Here is an 18,668-nt window from a genome sequence, read left to right on the forward strand (position 1 = left end):
GAAGGGAGCCAGCCACCAGAAAGAGCACTCGTCACCCGTTGGCTGTTTATCTCCCTGAATCCACGCTGTGTCGCCTGGGCCGGGGCTGGTCAGGGCGGCTGTTCTGTGTGAAGAGGGGCACCTGGTGGGCAGCAGAGAGCCATGGGATGAAAGATGGGTCAGAGCCTCGTCCTGAGATGCCCAAGGCTGTCGTGAGCAGCCGAGCGGAAGGTGGGAGGCCCGGGACCCAGCATTCATCTCCAATAGGGGGGCAGGGGTGCGTGAGCGTGTGTGAGTGTGCATGCACTTGGGCACGGGGTTGCACTTCCTCTCCCGGAGGCCGCTGGCCCAGCACCCCGCAGCCCCACATTTCCTCTGACCTACACGATGCCTGTGTGGTGAGAGCGGGACCCCCTTCTAGCTGTTGGGTAAACGGCGTTTTGTTTCACGTCGTGTCGCGTGGACAGGCTGCTGTTAAAAGGGTAGCTGATGTTCTTGTCCCCACACTCGTGCCCTCAGTGGGGACGACCCCACTGCGTCACCAGTAAACGCTGGATTAAGAAATATGCTCTCGTCCCCATCAGGCTGAATTTTCTAAGAAGCAGAGTTTTTCTCAGGGGTGGCTTGTTTTTTTGGTACAAATTCAGCTGGGAAGGACGGTCCTTATCAAGTCTCCCTGGAGCCTCTATGGAGATGAGCCTCCGACTGTTATCGTGCTCCGGAAATAAGCTCCCCAAGAAGAAGTCATCCTTCGTTGCTGAGATAAATCCTACTCAGGTGTGTGGAGGAGGAAAAGTCATTTTCCCTCCACCCTTCTGAGCCCCTGGCTGGGACCCCTGTGATGGAAGGCAGGTCCCCCAGAGAAAAACCAAACGCAAGTTTACCAACATGTCAACCTCATGTGTACGTGGGAGACCCAGGGATAACGAGCAACTCCCTAAGGTGGCTGAGAATTCAGGCTTAAACACCATCTTCAGAGGGGAGGAGCGAGGATGGGGCCTTTTGGGGGAGAGGAAATGACGTTTAGGAAAGATGGCTGGGCCTTAGAAGACAGGCGGGAGGTGTGACCTTGGTGACAGAGTCTGTCTGACTGTGGTCTCGACGTCCCATCTCCCTCCTGTGACAAGAGCTCATCCTCCCTGGGTGACCGAGCTCCCTGGGAGAGACCTGCGATGACTGACTCCTTTTGGAGGGTCTGTACTGAGGCAGCTGAGGGGAAGTCAGAGGACGCTCTCCCTGCGTCCGCTGTATTTCAAGTGCCTGCAGCTCAAGATAACCAACACGCCAAGGCAGCAGATTTTTGGGTGGCGTATGCTGCCCTTCATCCCCATCTTTGAAAGTTCCCCAAGCAGTGTCATGGTCCAGGAAGCGGGCTGGCAGATGGTCGCGTCTCTCAGTCCTGAGAAAAGGCCAGTTCAGTTAGCCGCATCTCATTTCAGGAGGCAGGATGGCACGGGGATCTGAATGGTGCAAACAGTCAGGCATTGAATACGAGGCATTTCTAGGGAAACAAAAAATAAAACAAAGGTTAATGGTTGGAGCAGACTTTAAACCAGTTTCAGGGTCCAGAGGGCAACCAGTCGAGATTTGTAGATGCCGAGCTCAGAGCATCTTCTGCGGTTTGAGTGCCATCACTGATGTCATCAAGTGTCCCAGTGGCCTTTCTGAGTGGCCCACACAGCGACAGGCGTGAAGGTTGTCCATGCAGGAGCTGTTGTGACAGCTTCCCTGAGGTTAAATCACCCCATCCAGCCTCAGGTCTCAGGACTCCTGGAAAAGGGCGGTTTGGGTTCTTAGTGATTCCAAGTCAGAAGGTGGGAGAAAATTAGAAGCATTGGTTTGGAGAATTATAGCCAGATATTTGAGGAAACTAGAAGATTTCAGGATCCAGTCCAGTTTACGGGCAGATGATAAAATCTCAAAGACAATGAACAGTGCTAGACTCTGATGTCCACCAGGGTGTGTAACAGCCTTCTCCTGAAACAGTTTTTTTCTCTACAATCACCCCCATTCCTAAGATAGTCACAGAGGACTAATTTGTTTGCAAAATGAGTCTAGTCTCATTAATTTGGCCCGATTATTTACATATCAGCAAGAATAGTGGTGACCGTATAGGCTGGTTTTAAGTCTGCTTTGCTGGAACTTGTAACGGGGACTCTCCGATTAGACACCAGCACTGTCCCCTCCGTGTGGGGAGGGTCTGGGAGGTCACTGCTGAACCCCGCTGGCTGGGATTCCAGTTCTGATCGTCACAGCGACGTCCGTCTGCGGAGCTGGTGTGCGATTCTCTCCCTCTGTGCTCTCAGGGTGAGGACGACGGCCTGCGGCGGCTCAGGGGAAGCCAGGCGGGCTGCTGCTTCTCTCTCTGGGAAGCTTTCACACCGCTCCTAGGTGAGCTTCCCGGTGCCTGGAGCGCTATTCAGAGGAAGTTCCTGAAGAGATAGTGGTCTCTTCAGGTTTGCTATTTCTCTAGTCATTTGAAATCTTATATTTTCTCAAAAACTAATACATTTCATCGAGATTTTCAACTGTGTTAGCATAAAATTAAAGAATGAAATGTAAAAATAGTCTTATTTTTTCTCTTAAGTTTTCCAAACGTGCGTCTATTTTCTTGAGGATTTTTCCCCTAAGTACAGCTCTTAAATCTATTTATCAATTCTTCTATATTTCTGTTTTCAGACTCAGAAACGTCTGTGTCTGTCTTTGTTGACGACTCCAGTGTTTGCGGCAGGCACCCTGCTTTACCATTCCTATCCTTCTGGCATTGGCTGCTCAGTTCGTTTGCTGTAATTCTGTTTTAATGATAAAAACACTGAAAATTAAGGATTTGCTCTGACTCAACCTTTGGCCAAATTCCTCGGGTCTCCCTCTGCAATAGACTCGTTGTCATCACTATTTCTAAATCTCCTCTAAAGGCAGTTTTGATTTCCAGTTGACCCCATGGTTATTTCAGAATGTTTTTAAAATTTCTAAAAGGTCATTTTTTTAAGTTTTATTGTTAAATTTTAATTGCATTGTTCTCATGAAAAGCCCTACTCAGTTTTGCCTTGTGGAATATTTGAGGTTTTCATCATGGTCCATTTTGCTATAAAATGCTGTCATGGTCCCCTGGGCCTTGATTTTTAAAGTTGTATTTTCCGGAGGTGTATTCGCAGTGGAATGCCCATCTGTTAATGGGAACTTATTGATTCTACCGTTCGAATCTCTGTGGCTTGTTGACACTTTCCCATGGCTCAGAGAGGCCAGTTCCCTTCCACGGCGCCAGCAACGGCGATTCTGACTGCCCCTCATCATGAGGGCTTTTGCGTCATCTAAATGAAAGATGCACGTCTTATTTTAATTCCACGTGTTCCTCTTGTTTCCCACAGACTTATATTGATCTAATTACCTGATCAAAAGTAAAAGGGTGTCTTTGCAGAACCCTTCCCCAGCCCGTGTGAACAGTCGAATTGTGCATTTGTCTCTGCCCTTTTCCTTCCCTCCCACAGCTCTCAGTCTTTGCTGACTCACTTTGGGTTTTGGATCCAGATAACCATTATTAAATTGTTTTTTCCAACAATATACAGCTTCTGTAAAAAAAAAATATTTGTATGTGTGTATTTAACCCTGTAACCATGTTGACAGTTTTCAGCGTTAGATTTCTGGAGCGGGTCATTTCTGTCACGGCCCCCTATTCTTGAGGTCCCCACTGTGAGTCACCTCCCAGGGCCTGAACCATGACTTCCAGTGTCTCTGTCAAAGGAGCAAGAAGAGGGGACATCTTTGCACATCCAGAAATGTCTGCTGTCTTCCCAAGGGATGAAAACTTGAGGACATAAATGTATTGGGTCCCAGCCTTTTTCCCTCAAGACCCCACAGAGGCAGCTCTGTTTTCCGCCTTCATCCTTTCCCGGAGCCTTTGCACCAGGGCCTTGGCCATTTTAACCCTCCTTTCCAGTCCTCCTCAGTGGAGCCAAAGGTCTCTGCGTGTGTCACACTCCCTGCAGAGCCTTTCCACCTGGAATATTGTGTCTTGTCCCACCTGTTACCTGGTGGGTCACTGGACGCGTAGTTGGTGGCACTCAGTAGAACCCTGACCCCTGACAGCCCTTTTGGTTCCCAAAGTGGATGGAGCACTAGCTGTGGTCCCAGGTGTCCCTGAGAATGGCCAAGTGTGAGGAAATCGGGGAGGGGCCGAGGTCAGAGAAAGGAGCGTGGCTCTGGCTCCTAGCCGCAGGCTGACTCCCCTCTCCCTTCTTCTTCCTTCCAGATCCGGTCCGACAAAGACAACGACATTCCCATCCGGTATAGCGTCACGGGCGTGGGTGCCGACCAGCCCCCCATGGAGGTCTTCAGCATCGATTCCATGTCCGGCCGGATGTACGTCACTCGGCCCATGGACCGCGAGGAGCGAGCCTCCTATCACGTGAGTATCCACGGCCTCGGGTTCCCGACTGTAGAAGGAGAACACAGACCTGAGCCTATGCCAGGATCACCGGAGGGCTGCTAAAGCCCCCTGTGCTGGGCGCCGCCCAGAGTTTCTGATTCAGTGAGCGCAAGGTGCACAGGAGAATTTGCACTTCGAACACACTCGCAGGCGGCGCCGGCAGATCTGGGACCACACTGGGAGAACACCAATCTAGAAGGTCTCGATCCACGCCATCTCCCAGGGGCTCGTTAGTGCTGATGGGGGTCACACGGCTGCCGTGCACACTCGGGGCCCTCTCTAAAGCACCACCCTGCTGTCGTCCCCGTCCTCTCCAGCTCTGGAGCACGCACCCCGAAGCCTTCCGCTCCTCCTGTGTCTCTGAGAGCAGAAAAGTGGCTCTGAAGTGAGAGCCGCTCTGGTTCCATCTCCGAGCTGTGTATGGAGAGTAAAATGGATGAGGAAGTGGAGGCTGCGGGACTCGGCTACAGGGGCTGTCAACTCCCTTCCTCCTTGGCCTCTCCAACGTGGTGGCTAAGCAGAGAGGGGCCCTGGAGCAGGGCTGGCAATAGAGGGTCTCACACCCTCAGGCCCAATGCTCCGTGATCCTGTGGGACTGGGCCCCTCTCTGGGCTCTGCTGCCTTATCTGCAAGATGAGGCTGTGCGCCAGCTGTAGGTGGCAGGGGCTGGAGCCAGAGCTCAGGGCCAAGCCCCCGCCCTCACCAGGTGAGCCCTCGGGCACTCACCACTGGCCTCCTTTGGTTTCCTGCTGGAACGCGTGCTCGGGGTCTCATCTCCAAAGTTCTCCAGCTGCTTTGGAGGGGCAGCCCTTGCCAGGTGCCTCTCCTGCCCCCGTCAGCCTCTGGCGAGCCCTGCTGTCCCCAGTGCCAGTGTCAAGCTGCAGCCAGGTCTTCTCAGGCTTGTTTCTTCTGAATCTTCAAGACTCTTTCTGCTGAAAGAAAACCTTTGTTGTAAGCGGTGGGCAGCCCTCACACTGTGGACGCCATGGGGGTCCCAGCCCATCTCTGCTCTTATGGCAGGGCTAACCACGGAATTTCTGGGTCCCAATGCAAAATATAACAAGGGACCCCTCATCCAAACTGAATAAGAATGTCAGGGAAGTGAGAGCAGAGCGTCCAGCCCAGCACCAGCTCTTCTGAGCGTGGGGCCCTGTGTGACTTCACAGAACACAGGCCATGAAGCTGGCCCTGCACGCTAGCTCTGGGTGCATGGCCCTCTCTTGAAGGGGGTCGACCATGAGGCCATTTTCACGGAGGCTGCGGCTCGAGAACCCGTAGATCTCACACCTCGTCTCCATCTGGCCTCCTGTGGCCTGTCCAGGCCCTGGTGAAAACTGCCCCAGAGCCACTGAGTGTTAACTTCCTTTCCTGGAGGACCCCTGCCCCGGGTCCTAGGCACCTAGCTCAATGCTGAGAGCACCCACGCCCCCTCACCCCCACCCCACCGTCACCCATTCCTCCAACTCCTCCCCCAGCCCCTGGGCTGGTGCTGGGAAGGCAGCAGCCAGGTTTAGGGGAAGAAGATTTAATTGACAGTGGTTTGGGACCTCCTAATGAGTTCTCAGCCCACCGTTAGCTGGCAAGGCAGGTGCACAGAACCACCTAGACAATTCAGCCAGCACCGACGTCCAGCCAGCCATGCAGCAAGAAGCACATCGACTTCACATGGCTGTTGGCTCCCCACATGGGCTGTGTGCTGCCATCAACACGTGTTCATAGCACGAAGAGTCAACTCCCCTTGTCTGCCAACAACTTTGTGCAGAGTGAGAGACTTAGAGAGAGAGAGAGACAGAGACGGACAGAGACAGAAGGGGAGAAAGAGATAGAGACAGAGAGAGACAAAGAGACAGAGACAGGAGAGAGAGAGAGAGAGAGCAAAACAGAGACAGAGAGAGAAATAAAGACTGAGACACAGAGAGAGAGGGGAGAGACAGAGACAGAGAACCAGAGCAAGAGACAGACAGACAGACAGACAGAGGAAAGGAGACCTGACCTGCAGACAGCAGAGAGAGTTAGTCTCGAAGGAGCTAAATGAAGGGCACATGGACCCGCCCTTGAAGCCCTCGCTGGCAAGTGCCGCACAGGATGTCTTTGTAAGACTTCTCACTGGAGCAGAGCTGGGTGGTCAGCTGCCTCTCCAAGGGCAGCATCCGCGTACGTGGCCTGGGGAGCTGCGGCCCTGGCAGGCGCAGGTCAGGCCGGGCATCTGGGACCATGGGAAAGATGGCACTGCCGGGCTGTCAGTCAGGGCTGTTTCTGGAGGACTGAGACCCCAGCACCTGCTGAGAGAACCTGCACCGAGTGGAAAGGTCCTTCCTTTCATTTTATTTTAATTGCTTTGTGGAAATGTTGAGCTCAAAACTAGATTTACTTTTGGTGTTTCTGGTTAACTGTTTCCTCTGCAATTCACACCAAAATCAGCATTGGAATCCCCACCGACTCCCTGAAAAGTCTGTCCAGGCTCAGCCCACCTGCTGCCTCCAGAGCTGCTCAAGCTGGCGCTGCCCCCCTGACAAGGGGCGGGGCCTCAAGGACCGCTGCTGCCAGGGCCAGCTCTGTGCACCCGTGCTCAGGAGCAGCCTTCGTCCGGGCTCACAGCTCAGCCCATGGCAAGAGCACCAGGGGGAGTGGGCTGGAGGCCAGGTGGCCGATCCAGGGGGCAAGGTCACCCACCTACCCCTTGCTCACAGGCAGGAGTCGTCAGTCCTCCAGGTGCCAAGATGTGCTGGCATCGCGCAGAAGAATCCAGCTGCACTTTTCAACACGCCTCCGTTTCTCTGCCCCTTTTCCTGAGGACTCCACAGCCTCACTCAGCACCAGACCCTGCCGGGAGACGCACAATGTCTCTGCAGCTGGACAGTTCTGCAGCAAGGCCCGTGGAAAAGCCAGGGGTCACAGGCTGGCAGTCCCGAGGGAAATAGGGTGGCATGCCTGGCCTGGAGGGGAAGCTGAGATGCCCCAAAGGCCCTGGTCCCCTCCAGGGACACGTGCAGACCCCACGCCCTCCTCACCCAAGCCAGCCAAACGGGAAGCTGGAGGGTGGGACGGCTGGTGAAATGAGGGGACCCACCACCCCCAAAGTTTGGAACCCCCTCTAGGCAGTCGTCATGTGCCTCCTAAGACCCCAGCATGACCCTCTCAGGACTTCCACGGCACAGGATGCCCGTCAGGCCTCTGGGGGCAGCGGGGCCGGCCAGCGGGGGTGTCAGTTGTCCATGCTGCCCGACACACAAGCTCCGACAGAGCGGCTTCGAATAGCGCCCACTTATTACCTTATGTCTGTAGGTCAGCAGTCCAGGTGGGCTCTGCCTAGGGTCTCAAAAGATGGAAATCACGGGGTCAGCCAGCCTACGAGCCTACTGGAGGCCCTGGGAGACTCTGCTTCCTGCTCATTCAGGCTGCGGGAGGTTCAGGTCCCTGTTTCCTCGATGACTGTCGGCCTGGGGCCACTCTCCCCTCTTAAAAGACACCTGCAAGTCTCTGACCCCCTCGCCTACCACTGCGGGAGAAAGCGCTCTGCTTGTAGGGCCCTGAGGCTATCTCAGTCCCACCCATACTGTCTCTCTGTCTTACGGTCAACGGTGCCACAGAATGTAACCCACTCGCAGGTTCCACCATGCATTCATATCTGGGGGTCTGCGCCCCACATGCTGCAGGAGCCATTTTCGAGTTCTCTCGCCCTCCTGCCCTGGTAACTGTTTAATCCCATCCCCTGTTCTGCCCAACTCCTTCGGCTGATGAGGGTGGTCAGAGTTGAGATTGAGCCGATGAACTGTGGACACCGTCACCTTAAGACACCAACATGTAGGGACCGACCTCGTGGTCAAGTGGTTGGGATGGCGTGCTCCACTTTGGCGGCCCAGGGTTTCACTGGTTCGGATCCTGGGCGCAGACAGGGCACTGCTCGTCAGGCCATGCTGAGGTGGCGTCCCACATGCCACAACCAGAAGGACCTGCAGCTAGAATATACAACTATGCCCTGGGGGGTTTTGGGGGGAAGAAGGGAAAAAAAGAAGATTGGCAACAGATGTGAGCTCAGGCCAATCTTAAAAAAAAAAAGACACCAACATGTAAACATTTAAATGCAGGAAATAAAGGAGCAGTCATTGTTTTGCACGTTGATTCTCTAGAAGATTCTTTCAAGGATTCCATAGTAAGACGTGCCGTCGTGTCCCACCACGTACCATCATCTCGGGCAAGTCTCCCAATCTTCCTGAGCCCCAGTTTTCCCTCCACAGACGAGGGGTTGGGACAATACCAGTCTCACGGGGTCCTGTGAAAACTGTGGTAAGTTAGCGTGTGTCGAGCTCTTGGGCGCTGCCCAGACCGGAGCGAGAGCACGGTGAGCACCGGCTGCTGATGTTGGTGGAGGACAATCCCCAGAGTGCACTCAGAGGTGACCTTCAGGGCCCACACGGAGTGTTCCAGACTCGGTGCCCCCAGGGAGGAAACCGACAGTCCACAATCAAGATATGAAGAACATCGAGCATCCAGAGGGGAGAGAGTGGGGTCCCCCACATAGTGGGACTGTTGTCCACCAGCAGGCATGCACACTCTCCTCCAGCACTCACTCCCACCCCAATGCGAGACCTAGCCTGTATACTGACATTTCCCCATCTTATCCCCCGTGACAAGAATAGAAAAGTGTCCTATTCGGAGCATCGCAGGAAATTCACTTTGCATGTGACACTCAGATTTGCAAGTCACAGAAAGTTTGGACGGCCCCTCTGTCGACATTTCTTGTCTCCACCACCAAGGCAGGACCCTCTCCAGTCCCGCAGCGATGTGCCCAGCCTGAGGGATGGGGGGGGGGGTCTTTCCTTGGAGATTTCCACAGACACTATCAAATCTAAGTCAAACTTGGGGGTGGGTAGAGTGTGACAAGGACCCCTTTCGTCGCTTTTCATCTTTATCTCCACTCGGGCTGCTCCTGCTGCTAAAGATAGCGCCTGAAACTGGCGGTGTCATTTCACTTAGAAGACACTAACTTTAATTTTGGCTCAGGATGACTCTTCTTCAAAGGCTTCTCGACCTTCGACTCAGGGCGATATTGCACGGCTGCGCTTGACAAGGTGAAGGATTGCCTGGCCATCCGTGGGAGGACTTCCACGGCAGCACGGGGTGCAGATCGGGGTTCCCAGGAACGAGGGGCCTGATGGCGGCTGGGGCGGGGCGGCTGCTTAAGACAACAAGGCAGCATCTCAAGATTTGCGCAATGCAGATCACCTCCTTAAGTAAAGCCAGCCTCGAGATGCTCCTTAAACACACCATTTCCAGGGCGAGATCCCACTGCGGGCTGTCGGGCTGGACCTGAGCACTGAGGCCGCGTGGACGCAGTTACACCGTCTCCCTCCCCAAGGCATGGAAGGCGCCTCCTTCTTCTCCCCCGAGGCTGGCGGAGTCGGGGGAGGGGGCTGTGCACCAAGGGGCGACGTGGAGGATTGTGCGGAGCCCTCAGCTCGGAGACGCGTCCCACCGCAGGCCTCGAGCACAACCTCTTCTCAGCACTCTTGGCTTGGCGCTGTCTTGTCACAAAGACCTTGAGGTCTGATGTGTCCAGCTTAGGGGGTGACGTGGTTTCAACAGAGAGATGGGGGCCGGCACACTGCTGTGTGACAGAGACCACAGGCAGATCCCGCCCTTCTACAAGTCTTGGTTCCCCCTAAACCCCAGAACCCCCGTGGCCCCACTCCAGCCCTCTGCTGCCCCCGGGGCTCGGCCACTCTGTATGCCCCATGCTGTCTTCCCTGTCCCCTTCTTCAGGCCTTGGCTCAAATGTCTCCTCCTCAGAGAGGCCTGCCTGGCCTCCCCTCAACCTCGGTGGGTCACTGCCATTGCACCCAGATTACTTTTGGCTTCTTTATCTGCTTTGTGCCTGTCTCCCTTCTCCACGAGCACCTCCAAGGGAGGCCACAACTGTGTCACGGACCATAAGTCTAGGATCCAGCCCAGTGCCTGGCACGTGGAGGCCCTTGACAGACATTGACTGAGTGAATGAATGAAGGGGTGAATGAATGAATGAAAGAAAAATCCCAAAATTAAGGGGTGAGTCTGAGCAGCCCTCAGGACCCTTCCAGCCCGAGTGCAGGGCATCCCCCTTTGTACCTTGACGATGTTCCCATATGAAGCACTCTGGAGCCCCTGATCCAGCAGAGCAGGGGGCTTCCACCCCACGGTCCCCCATTTTCTTCCGTGGTGCCCCAAGAACAGATAAGCCAACAGAGTGGACTCACGATAGATGCCCAAGTTAACCTCAGCTGCCGCTCAAGTTCCAGGCCCCTGACGGCGCCCCCCCGTCAGTCTCCCCCCCAGGCCAGACCTCTCAGTAGTGGGAGTTTGAGCCCCCCACCCGTGGTTGGCACAAATGGCTTTTCTGCAGCCACTGTAGGTAGACGTGAAGCCTCGTCGTCAGTGGGGCAGGACCAGTCTGAGCAGGCCCGGGAGGTCCCGGGGGGCATCGGCACGGGGGCATCCGGTCACCTTCCAGCTCCTGCATCACCCCATTCGCCCTCTCACAACTCCCTCATTTCCACAGAGGAGAAACTGAGGCTTGGAGAAGTTTCGTGGCGTGTCCCAAGCCCACCCCACCCCAGACCCAGGCAGCCTCTTCCGGGGGCCTGCACTGTTGTGTCGCCCGCACCCCAATGCTCTGGGTCTGAGCCTGACAGTCGGGAGTGACCCCACAGAGCTGGCCGCCGGCCTGACGGTGTGTGTGTTGCTTTCCAGCTCAGAGCCCACGCGGTGGACATGAACGGAAACAAGGTGGAGAACCCCATCGACCTGTACATCTACGTCATCGACATGAACGACAACCGCCCCGAGTTCGCCAACCAGGTCTACAACGGCTCCGTGGACGAGGGCTCCAAGCCAGGTGAGGCCCGCCCGCTTCCCGGTGATGGGCAGGCTCTGCATGGCCCAGGACAGGCCGGGCAGGTGGGCAAGGAGGTGCATCTTCTAGGGGGTTGTGGAGCCCCCCACCGCCACAAGGGCGCCCTGGGACTCGTCCCCCGAGGTTTATTTGGGGATGGTTACTGAGGACCCACCCTGCGCCACCGAACTCACGGTCCAGAGGGGGACGCAGACAAAAGACGTGAATGAGGCCGTTGCAATGCTGACGGGCTTGGAAGGAAACCCGTAGGGGTGGCTGTAGATCAGGGAGCCGCTCTGTGGAGGTGACATGCAGGCCGAGAGCTAAAGCGTGAGAAGGAGCAACGTGCGGAGACAGGCTGGGATCCGTGCGTGTGCTGGAAGGGAGGCAGGGGAAGGGAAGAGCACGTGCAAAGGGCATGGGGCAGGAGGTGAGGTCAGAGAGAAGACGGCCATTCTAGGTCTCCTGCGCCACCCTTGGAATTTGATTCCAAGCACCAGAGGAACAAGTGAGAGGGCCAAGAGGGGAACCCCTGTGGCTGAGACCTCAGAGCTGACCCAAGAACCCGTCTTCCCGCAGACTTCAGTCGGGGACAAAAGGTGACAACCACCTTGTTATGAGCCAGGGCCCTTGCTAAGTGGGTAACGTGTCTGGTCTCTGGATCCCACAACCACCAAGCAGTGGGCACCCACCATGTCCCCTGAGCAAGGACAAGACTCCAGGCCCAAGGATGTGAAGCGGTCGGCCCAGGCCCCTTGGTGTGTGTGTGGGTCCGAATCCCCAGCCGAGGTGGAAGCTTGGCCGGCCTGCTCCCAGGGTGACCCAGGGACCAGCAGACCGCCTGGGAGCGTTGGAAATGCAGAGTCTCTCGCCCACACCTGCTAATTCAGACTCTCCGCAGGTGGGCCTGGGGTCTGGGGGCAAGCCCCCAGGTCATTTCTGTGCTTGCTGAAGTTTAAGAAGCACAGCCCCTCATGGGGGGGTTGGGGGTCGTCCTTGGGGCAACTGCCTGGCTTGGGCGGGGGCGGGGGTGTTGAGCCAAGGGTCACTGAGGAGGCTCCTGCCCGGGCTGCGGAAAGTAGGCGCTAAAATAACTGCCACACAGGTGCCTGGTTACATCTGAAGTTCAGAGAAACAACCAATCTCCTCTACCCGTCAGAATGCCCCGGGCGACATCAGGAACACACTTGGAGTGAAGAGGTCCCCTCGTTGATCTGAACCTCACATGGGCCTGTGGCGCGGGGCAAACGGAGGGCGGAGCTCGCAGAGCCGGAGCCGAGGGCAGGGGACACAGCGCTCGACAGGCTCCCTCTGGGGGACAGCAGGCACCCTGGCTCAGGGGCCGCGAAGGCAAACATTTGCCATCGCTTCCCTGCTGGAGGGGCTGTCACAGCTGCGTCTCCAGGGACTGCCATTTCGACAAGGTGAACTGCGTTTCCCATTGATTGTCTCTGAATCATGAGAGGCAGCCAGCCCGGGGTCAGCAAAGGGAACGAGAGGTGGCATCATTTCTGCCGGAACCTCGGGCACTCTCCCCATCCCCTGAGTCCCCTGAGGGGCAGGGGCAGGTCGTGGGTGGGCAAATTAGCTTCAAGCTGCCAAAGAAAGCGAACGAGGCTGCCAACAGGCAGCTCTTGCAAGAGTCAGCGTGGGGCGTGGGTGTCCGGCTTGGGGGCTTTCTTGTTAACACAGAAGCCTCGCTCCACGAGACCCGGAGCACTCTGTAAAGGCCCCTAGATTTCTATCACAAATCAAGCCTCCCATGTCTTATTTTAAAACAAATCGATAGAGAAAGTCTCCCCAAATGTGCACCTGGCTTCACTCATTAGGACAACAACATAGCGCATCACTGGTCTGCTTCTGGAAATCCTGACGAGACTTTGCGCCCAGAGCCGGGAGCTGCCGCGACCCCCTCGCTCACGGCTGGGTGTGGCCTGGACGCCAGAAGGCTGCTCTTGATCCCAGCATGGGCCCCCTATTCCCGTTCACTCTGGCGCCTTTCCAGGACTGTGTTTGCACTAAATGTTGTCTGACTTTCAGAGCCCCCGGGGGACCCTGGAGTCTGTCTCTGGTCCCAGAACAGCACTCTGGGGGAAACAGTGTCGCCACCTCTTTGTGCAAAGCCAGGGACATAGCGGTGTGAGGCGGTCCCGGGACCCAACTGGACGTCCTCACTCCCCCGGTCAGGGGCGAGGAGATGCCGCCCACACATAGTGGGGCCTGGGGCTCCCCCCGGGACCTGGAAAGGGCCTCCACACTTTCTCCCCTCACGTCAGTAAATTACACTAATAGAAGGGTTTTACACAGTGCCTCTGTGGGATAAGGAAAAACTACCGCCAGAAATTAGTCATTACCCTCTGGAATGATGGGCTAATGAAGGGTTTCAGATGTACGTTCTAATGGAAAACAAACGGAAAGATATGTCCAATATTGACTCAGCTAGATAAGAGCCTTTTAAGATTTGAGTCGGTCACTTGACGTTAGCAAGCCAACTCAGGCCTGGAATCCCAGGCCAGTCCCACGCTTCCCCCACATTCTTTTCCCAGCACCAGGCCCCCCTCAGTTTTATGAAACCCTCTCTGGCATTGCTGGGTTGAACAGACTGGGAGGGTGTGGAAGGCCCGGGATGGCCCCTTCTGGAGCAACAACGTTCACTGCACATTGGGATCAAGAGGGGCCCTCCCCATCACAGCCGTCAGATCTCTGCAGTAAGCAGGGAGTCAAAACCCACCTCAAGTGCCCCTTGGGGAAAGGGACCCATTGTCTCACATAACTGAAAAATCCAGAGACACTGGCAGCTGAGCCGTGGCGATGCCTGTGCTGAAATGGACTTGTCAGGGTCTCGCTGACCACTGCCTGACCCTGCTCTTCTCTGCATTGGCTCCTTCCCTGGGAGGGTCTCTCTTCCTGCCGGCAGGAAGCCTCAGCAGCTGCAGGCATGTCCCTGAGCCTCGGATGTCCCCAGGGGAGGGAGCAGCTCTCCTCCAGTGCCAGCGAGAGCCCGGGGCAGACCCTCCTGGGTCATGTGCCCGTCCTGAGCCAGTCCCCGCAGCTGCGCAGAGACCGTGAGCACTTTTCAGGCACAGAGCCCAGTTCTAGTCTTACCTCAAGTCGCGTGGTCTGAGCATGTGGTAGGCGTGGATCCCCAAAGGAACACCAGACGGTCGCCTCAGAAAGGAGGGGCTGGATGTCAGGTGGACTCAAGGGCAGACGTGCACCACACGTGCCAGGATGTGGGTCACACTGGGGAGGCCGGTGGCCCCAGACCAGGGCTCTCTGCTGGAACTTTCTGTAATGATGGAAATGTTCTATGTCTGGGTTGTCAGCCACCTGTGGCCACTGAGCACCTGAAATGTGGCTAATGCAACTGAGGAGCTGAATTTCTACTTTTATTTAGAATTTAAATAGCCATGTGGGGCTAGTAGCTACCATACTGGGCATCAGGTTTCAGTAGGTGATTTTGGTGGTGCCCACCCACACGGGGCCACCTGAAGCTGCTGGTCACGGCAGCAGTCCCTCCTAACCTCAGGGAGCCTCTTGTCTTTGTCGCAAATCCTGGATGAAACACTAGCGGGCCAGGGGCCACCAGAGCCCCTTGGAGACCCCGTTCATGGTCCACATTAAGAGCAGAAGTGGAAACACGTCTGCTCCTACCCTTCGAACATGGCCTGTGGTTCTCACCCCAAGGGTTTGCTCACGCTGGGCCCCCTATTCCCCATGCACACGCCACCCACTCCTTCCCGCAGAGCCCGCCTTGGCCTCCAACCCTGACCTGTGCCCCTGCCCTGCTGGGCCTACCCCCTGTAGGTGACCAGGTGACCCTGCGCGATGGCTGTCTCTGAGGGGTGACAGCATCTTGCACACGTTCTCCGTCTCTGTGGGCTCCTGCCGTCCACTACGAGTGGGCTCTGATGTGAGTTTACTGTCTAGCAAACGGGTCTTACAAAAGTTGTCATTTCCACTAGGGCCTTCTCTTCCTGGCTTTCAAATTGACCCTAACCCTCATGAATTCAGATTAGTAATAATTTCACATCTGTAATGCAGATGTTTTCCATAAAGAAATGAAGTTTTGTTGATTTCAAGTTCACTAGAAAGCGGAACCAAAATTACAGCTCCCAAGAAAAAAGGGCCAACTGAAATGAGACGGGAGGCCCAGGAGGCTTGTGGCACAGGGCTCCGTGGGGCCCTGGGCTCTGTGGAGGTGTCCCGCGCCCCTGGGTGGGCAGGAAGCAGAGGGCCAGGCTTGTACCCCTCGCACCACCCAGCCAAGCGTCGCCACTCCAACCAATTCATAAATGGGCTTCCGGAGAGGATCTCATTGGAAGAAGGGTCTTTTTAAGAAATCCTATTTCAGATAGTTGTAGATATACATGCAGGTGTAAGAAATGATACAGAGACATCCCACAAACGCTTCACCCAGTTTCCCCCAAAAATAACATCTTGCAGAACTGTTGTGCGAGAGCACATCAGGATGCTGACCTTGGTGCGATCCATGGACCTCTCTCAGATCTCAGCAGTTTTACCTACATGTGTTTGTGCGTGTGTGTGTGTGTGTGGTTCTATGCAGTTTCATCATGTGTGTAGGTTCGTTTGACACCAACATCAAGACACAGAACAGTTCCATCACAAGGACCCCTCACACCACCCTTCAGAGCCACAGCCACCTCCCCCCCACCCCCCATCCCTAACCCCTGCACCCTCTCATCTGCTCTCCGGCTCTATGACTGTCATTTCCAGACTGTTAAGTAGATGGAATCATAAGAGGATGTTCCCTTTTGGGGTTGGCTCCCTTCACTAGGCCTAATTCTCTGCAGATTCACCCTCGTTGCCATCTGTGTCCACAGCTCATCCTGTTCATTGCCGAGCAGAAGTCCACGGTTCGGGCGTTCCACCGTTGTTCATCATTCACCCACTGAAGGGCATCTAGGCTGCTCCCACTTTGGGGCCATTAAAATAAAGCTGAGAACACTCGTTCACGTCCAGGTCTTTGTGTGAACATAAGTCTTCATTTCTTTGGGATAAAAGCCCAAGAGAGCAGTTACTGGGTGGCGTGGGAGTGTGTGTTTGGTTTTGCAAGATACCGTCCTGTTCTTTTCTGTGGTGACTGTACCGTCTCACATTGCCACCTTTTTGCGCGGCCCAAGCCCCCTTCATCTCTGCCAGCAATGGGTGGTGTCATTCCTCCTCATTGCAGCCGTTCTGGTGGGCGTGTCGGCACGTCTCATGGTGGTTTTCATCTCTGTCTCCCTAACGGCTGATGTTCAGCATCTTTTTTGCGCTTATCTGCCATCGGCACCTCCTCTTCAGTGAAATGTCTCTTCATGTCTTTCCCCCATTTTCTAATTAGGTTTTCCTTACTGTTGAATTTTGAGAATTCCTTCTGTATTCTAGACAAGCCCTTCGCTGGACACGTGGTTCGCGGATTTTTCCCTGTAACTGGTCTCTTCCTCCTCCTCGCAGCATGCTTGTGAGCCAGTTTTAAGTGTGATGAAGTCCAGTTAATCCCAGCTCCCTCTTTCTGGCGGGGCTTTGGCATCCTGTCTAAGCACGCTTCTCCGAGCCCCCGTCCCGATGTTCTCTGTGCCTTTTTCTAAAGGTTTTAGAGTTCCATTTTCACATTAGGTCCATGACCCATTTCAAGATAACTTTTGTATAAGGTGTGAGACATACCTTTGGGCTCACTGTTTTCTGTCTCTGGGTGTCCACTTGTCAAGCCCAGTTTCTTAAAAGGCTGTCCTGCCTCCATTGAATGGCTTCTGCACGTTTGTCACGAATCCGTTGGGCATATTTTTGGGTCTGTTCGTGGGTTCTATGTTCTGTTCCATCAATCTCTGTGTCTGTCCCTCCGCCCGTACCACACCACCTCGATGACCGTGGCTGCAGAGTAAGCCTCGACAGCGGGTGGAAGAAATGGCTTTTGGGACAGTGTGTAAGTTTTCAGACCCTGGCTGTCACCTGTGTCTCCCCCAGGTGGGGCTGTGCACCTGGCAGGTGGCATTGCATCATGCCCAGCCACCCTTCTCAGAATCCAGATGGCGTGCCACTGTGTGGCCCTAGCGTGGCCATGATGTGTCCTCAGCAAGCTACTTACTCCGTCTTGTTCATTGTCAGTCAAATGGCAGTGATAAGAGTCCCGTCAGGTGAGGGCATCCAAGTGGGGCCCCCACACTGGTCACTGTTGTTAATGTTCATTATTATTCACAGTTAGTAGCTTGTTAATATTGTTATACATTCTTCCTCAAGACAGTTCATTTTCCTGACTCCACGAAGTACGTTTTGTCAGACTGAACCTCTTTTAATAAATACAAGACTCGTTTAAACCCTGCTGTCCTTTGCGTTATGTTCCAAAGTCCTTCACATGCCCAGATCAGGTGTGCCCTGTCCTGGGGTCACCCTACTGGCCTGCGGAGCTGGCCCTGCCCCCCGATGGCTGAGCTAGGCCTCAGACATGCATTTTTCTGAATTATCATCACAAACTCCCAATTGGCCAAGTCTGACTGATGACCATTTTCTAGCCTGAGGTGGGTCAATGGGGCCGAGCCAGAGGTCCAGTTCCCAGAGCTGGAGGGGAGGATGGGGCGCAAGTGGCTTATTGGGGCCCACTTGCTCCCAGGAGGCATCTGAGAGGGAGGACATGCGGGAGAAGGAAGGGGCCAGCAAGGTGGGATTCAGGGTCCCGACCGAGGGCAAGGCCCCTGGGCTCCTGGCCTCTGGTGCCACCGGCCACAGCCGCCCCCGGGCGTGTGAGCTCCCAGCAGTGAAGGGCAGTTCTGCAGGAGAAGGTGGGGGCCTCGGAAACAACTGGAGCTGAGCTGGACTCGCAGAAACCTCAAGGGGCCGTGGTGGAGCCTCTCTGGCACCATGTCTCTGCCGTTCAGTGTAGGCCACCAGCCGTGCTGGCTTCTGCCCCCTCAGGCTCACGGTTCCCAGCCGTCCCCGGAGTGATGTTCCTGAGCCGCCATTTCATCAGGGGGACTCTGAGACCCCCGGAGACCTGCTCCGAGGAGCCGAGGCACGTCGCCCCTGGCCAGCTGTTCTTACCAGAAGCGAACACTCCCACCCTTGGGCTGTCTGCCTGCCAGATTAAAAACAGCGGCTGCTGCACCGTGGCGTGAAGCCGCGAGCTGCGATGCCTTTGCTCATCCTGGGCCACAGAACCTGCTGGAAGGGGGCTCCACGCCCTCCGAGAGACGGGCCCCTCCGCTCTGCACCCAGGGCCAGCTCCGCCGGCGAGGCCTCGTCTGGCTGGCTGCGTGAAGGGTGCGCCTCCTGCTGAAGGTTGGAGAATGCGGCTGTCATCGCAGAAATGCAACGCAGGCCCTCGCCGAGGGCTGCGGACGCCAGGCACTGTTCTGAGACCTCCCTACGTCTTCACCTACTAAGTCCTGCACAGCC

At 55.6% G+C, this 18,668-nt stretch overlaps 1 protein-coding gene across 1 annotated transcript in view; it reads left to right on the forward strand.

Annotated features, from left to right (window-relative positions):
- The window catches only part of CDH4 (cadherin 4), a 597,550-nt gene that overhangs the window by 518,455 nt on the left and 60,427 nt on the right, over positions 1 to 18,668 (forward strand). The window contains exons 5-6 of the mRNA XM_023626852.2: positions 4,229 to 4,384; positions 11,132 to 11,276. Coding sequence (XP_023482620.1) covers positions 4,229 to 4,384; positions 11,132 to 11,276 — 301 coding nt within the window. The remainder of the gene's footprint in view (positions 1 to 4,228; positions 4,385 to 11,131; positions 11,277 to 18,668) is intronic.

The sequence above is a fragment of the Equus caballus genome, chromosome 22 (genome assembly GCF_041296265.1).
Source record: "Equus caballus isolate H_3958 breed thoroughbred chromosome 22, TB-T2T, whole genome shotgun sequence".
Lineage (NCBI taxonomy): Eukaryota > Metazoa > Chordata > Mammalia > Perissodactyla > Equidae > Equus > Equus caballus.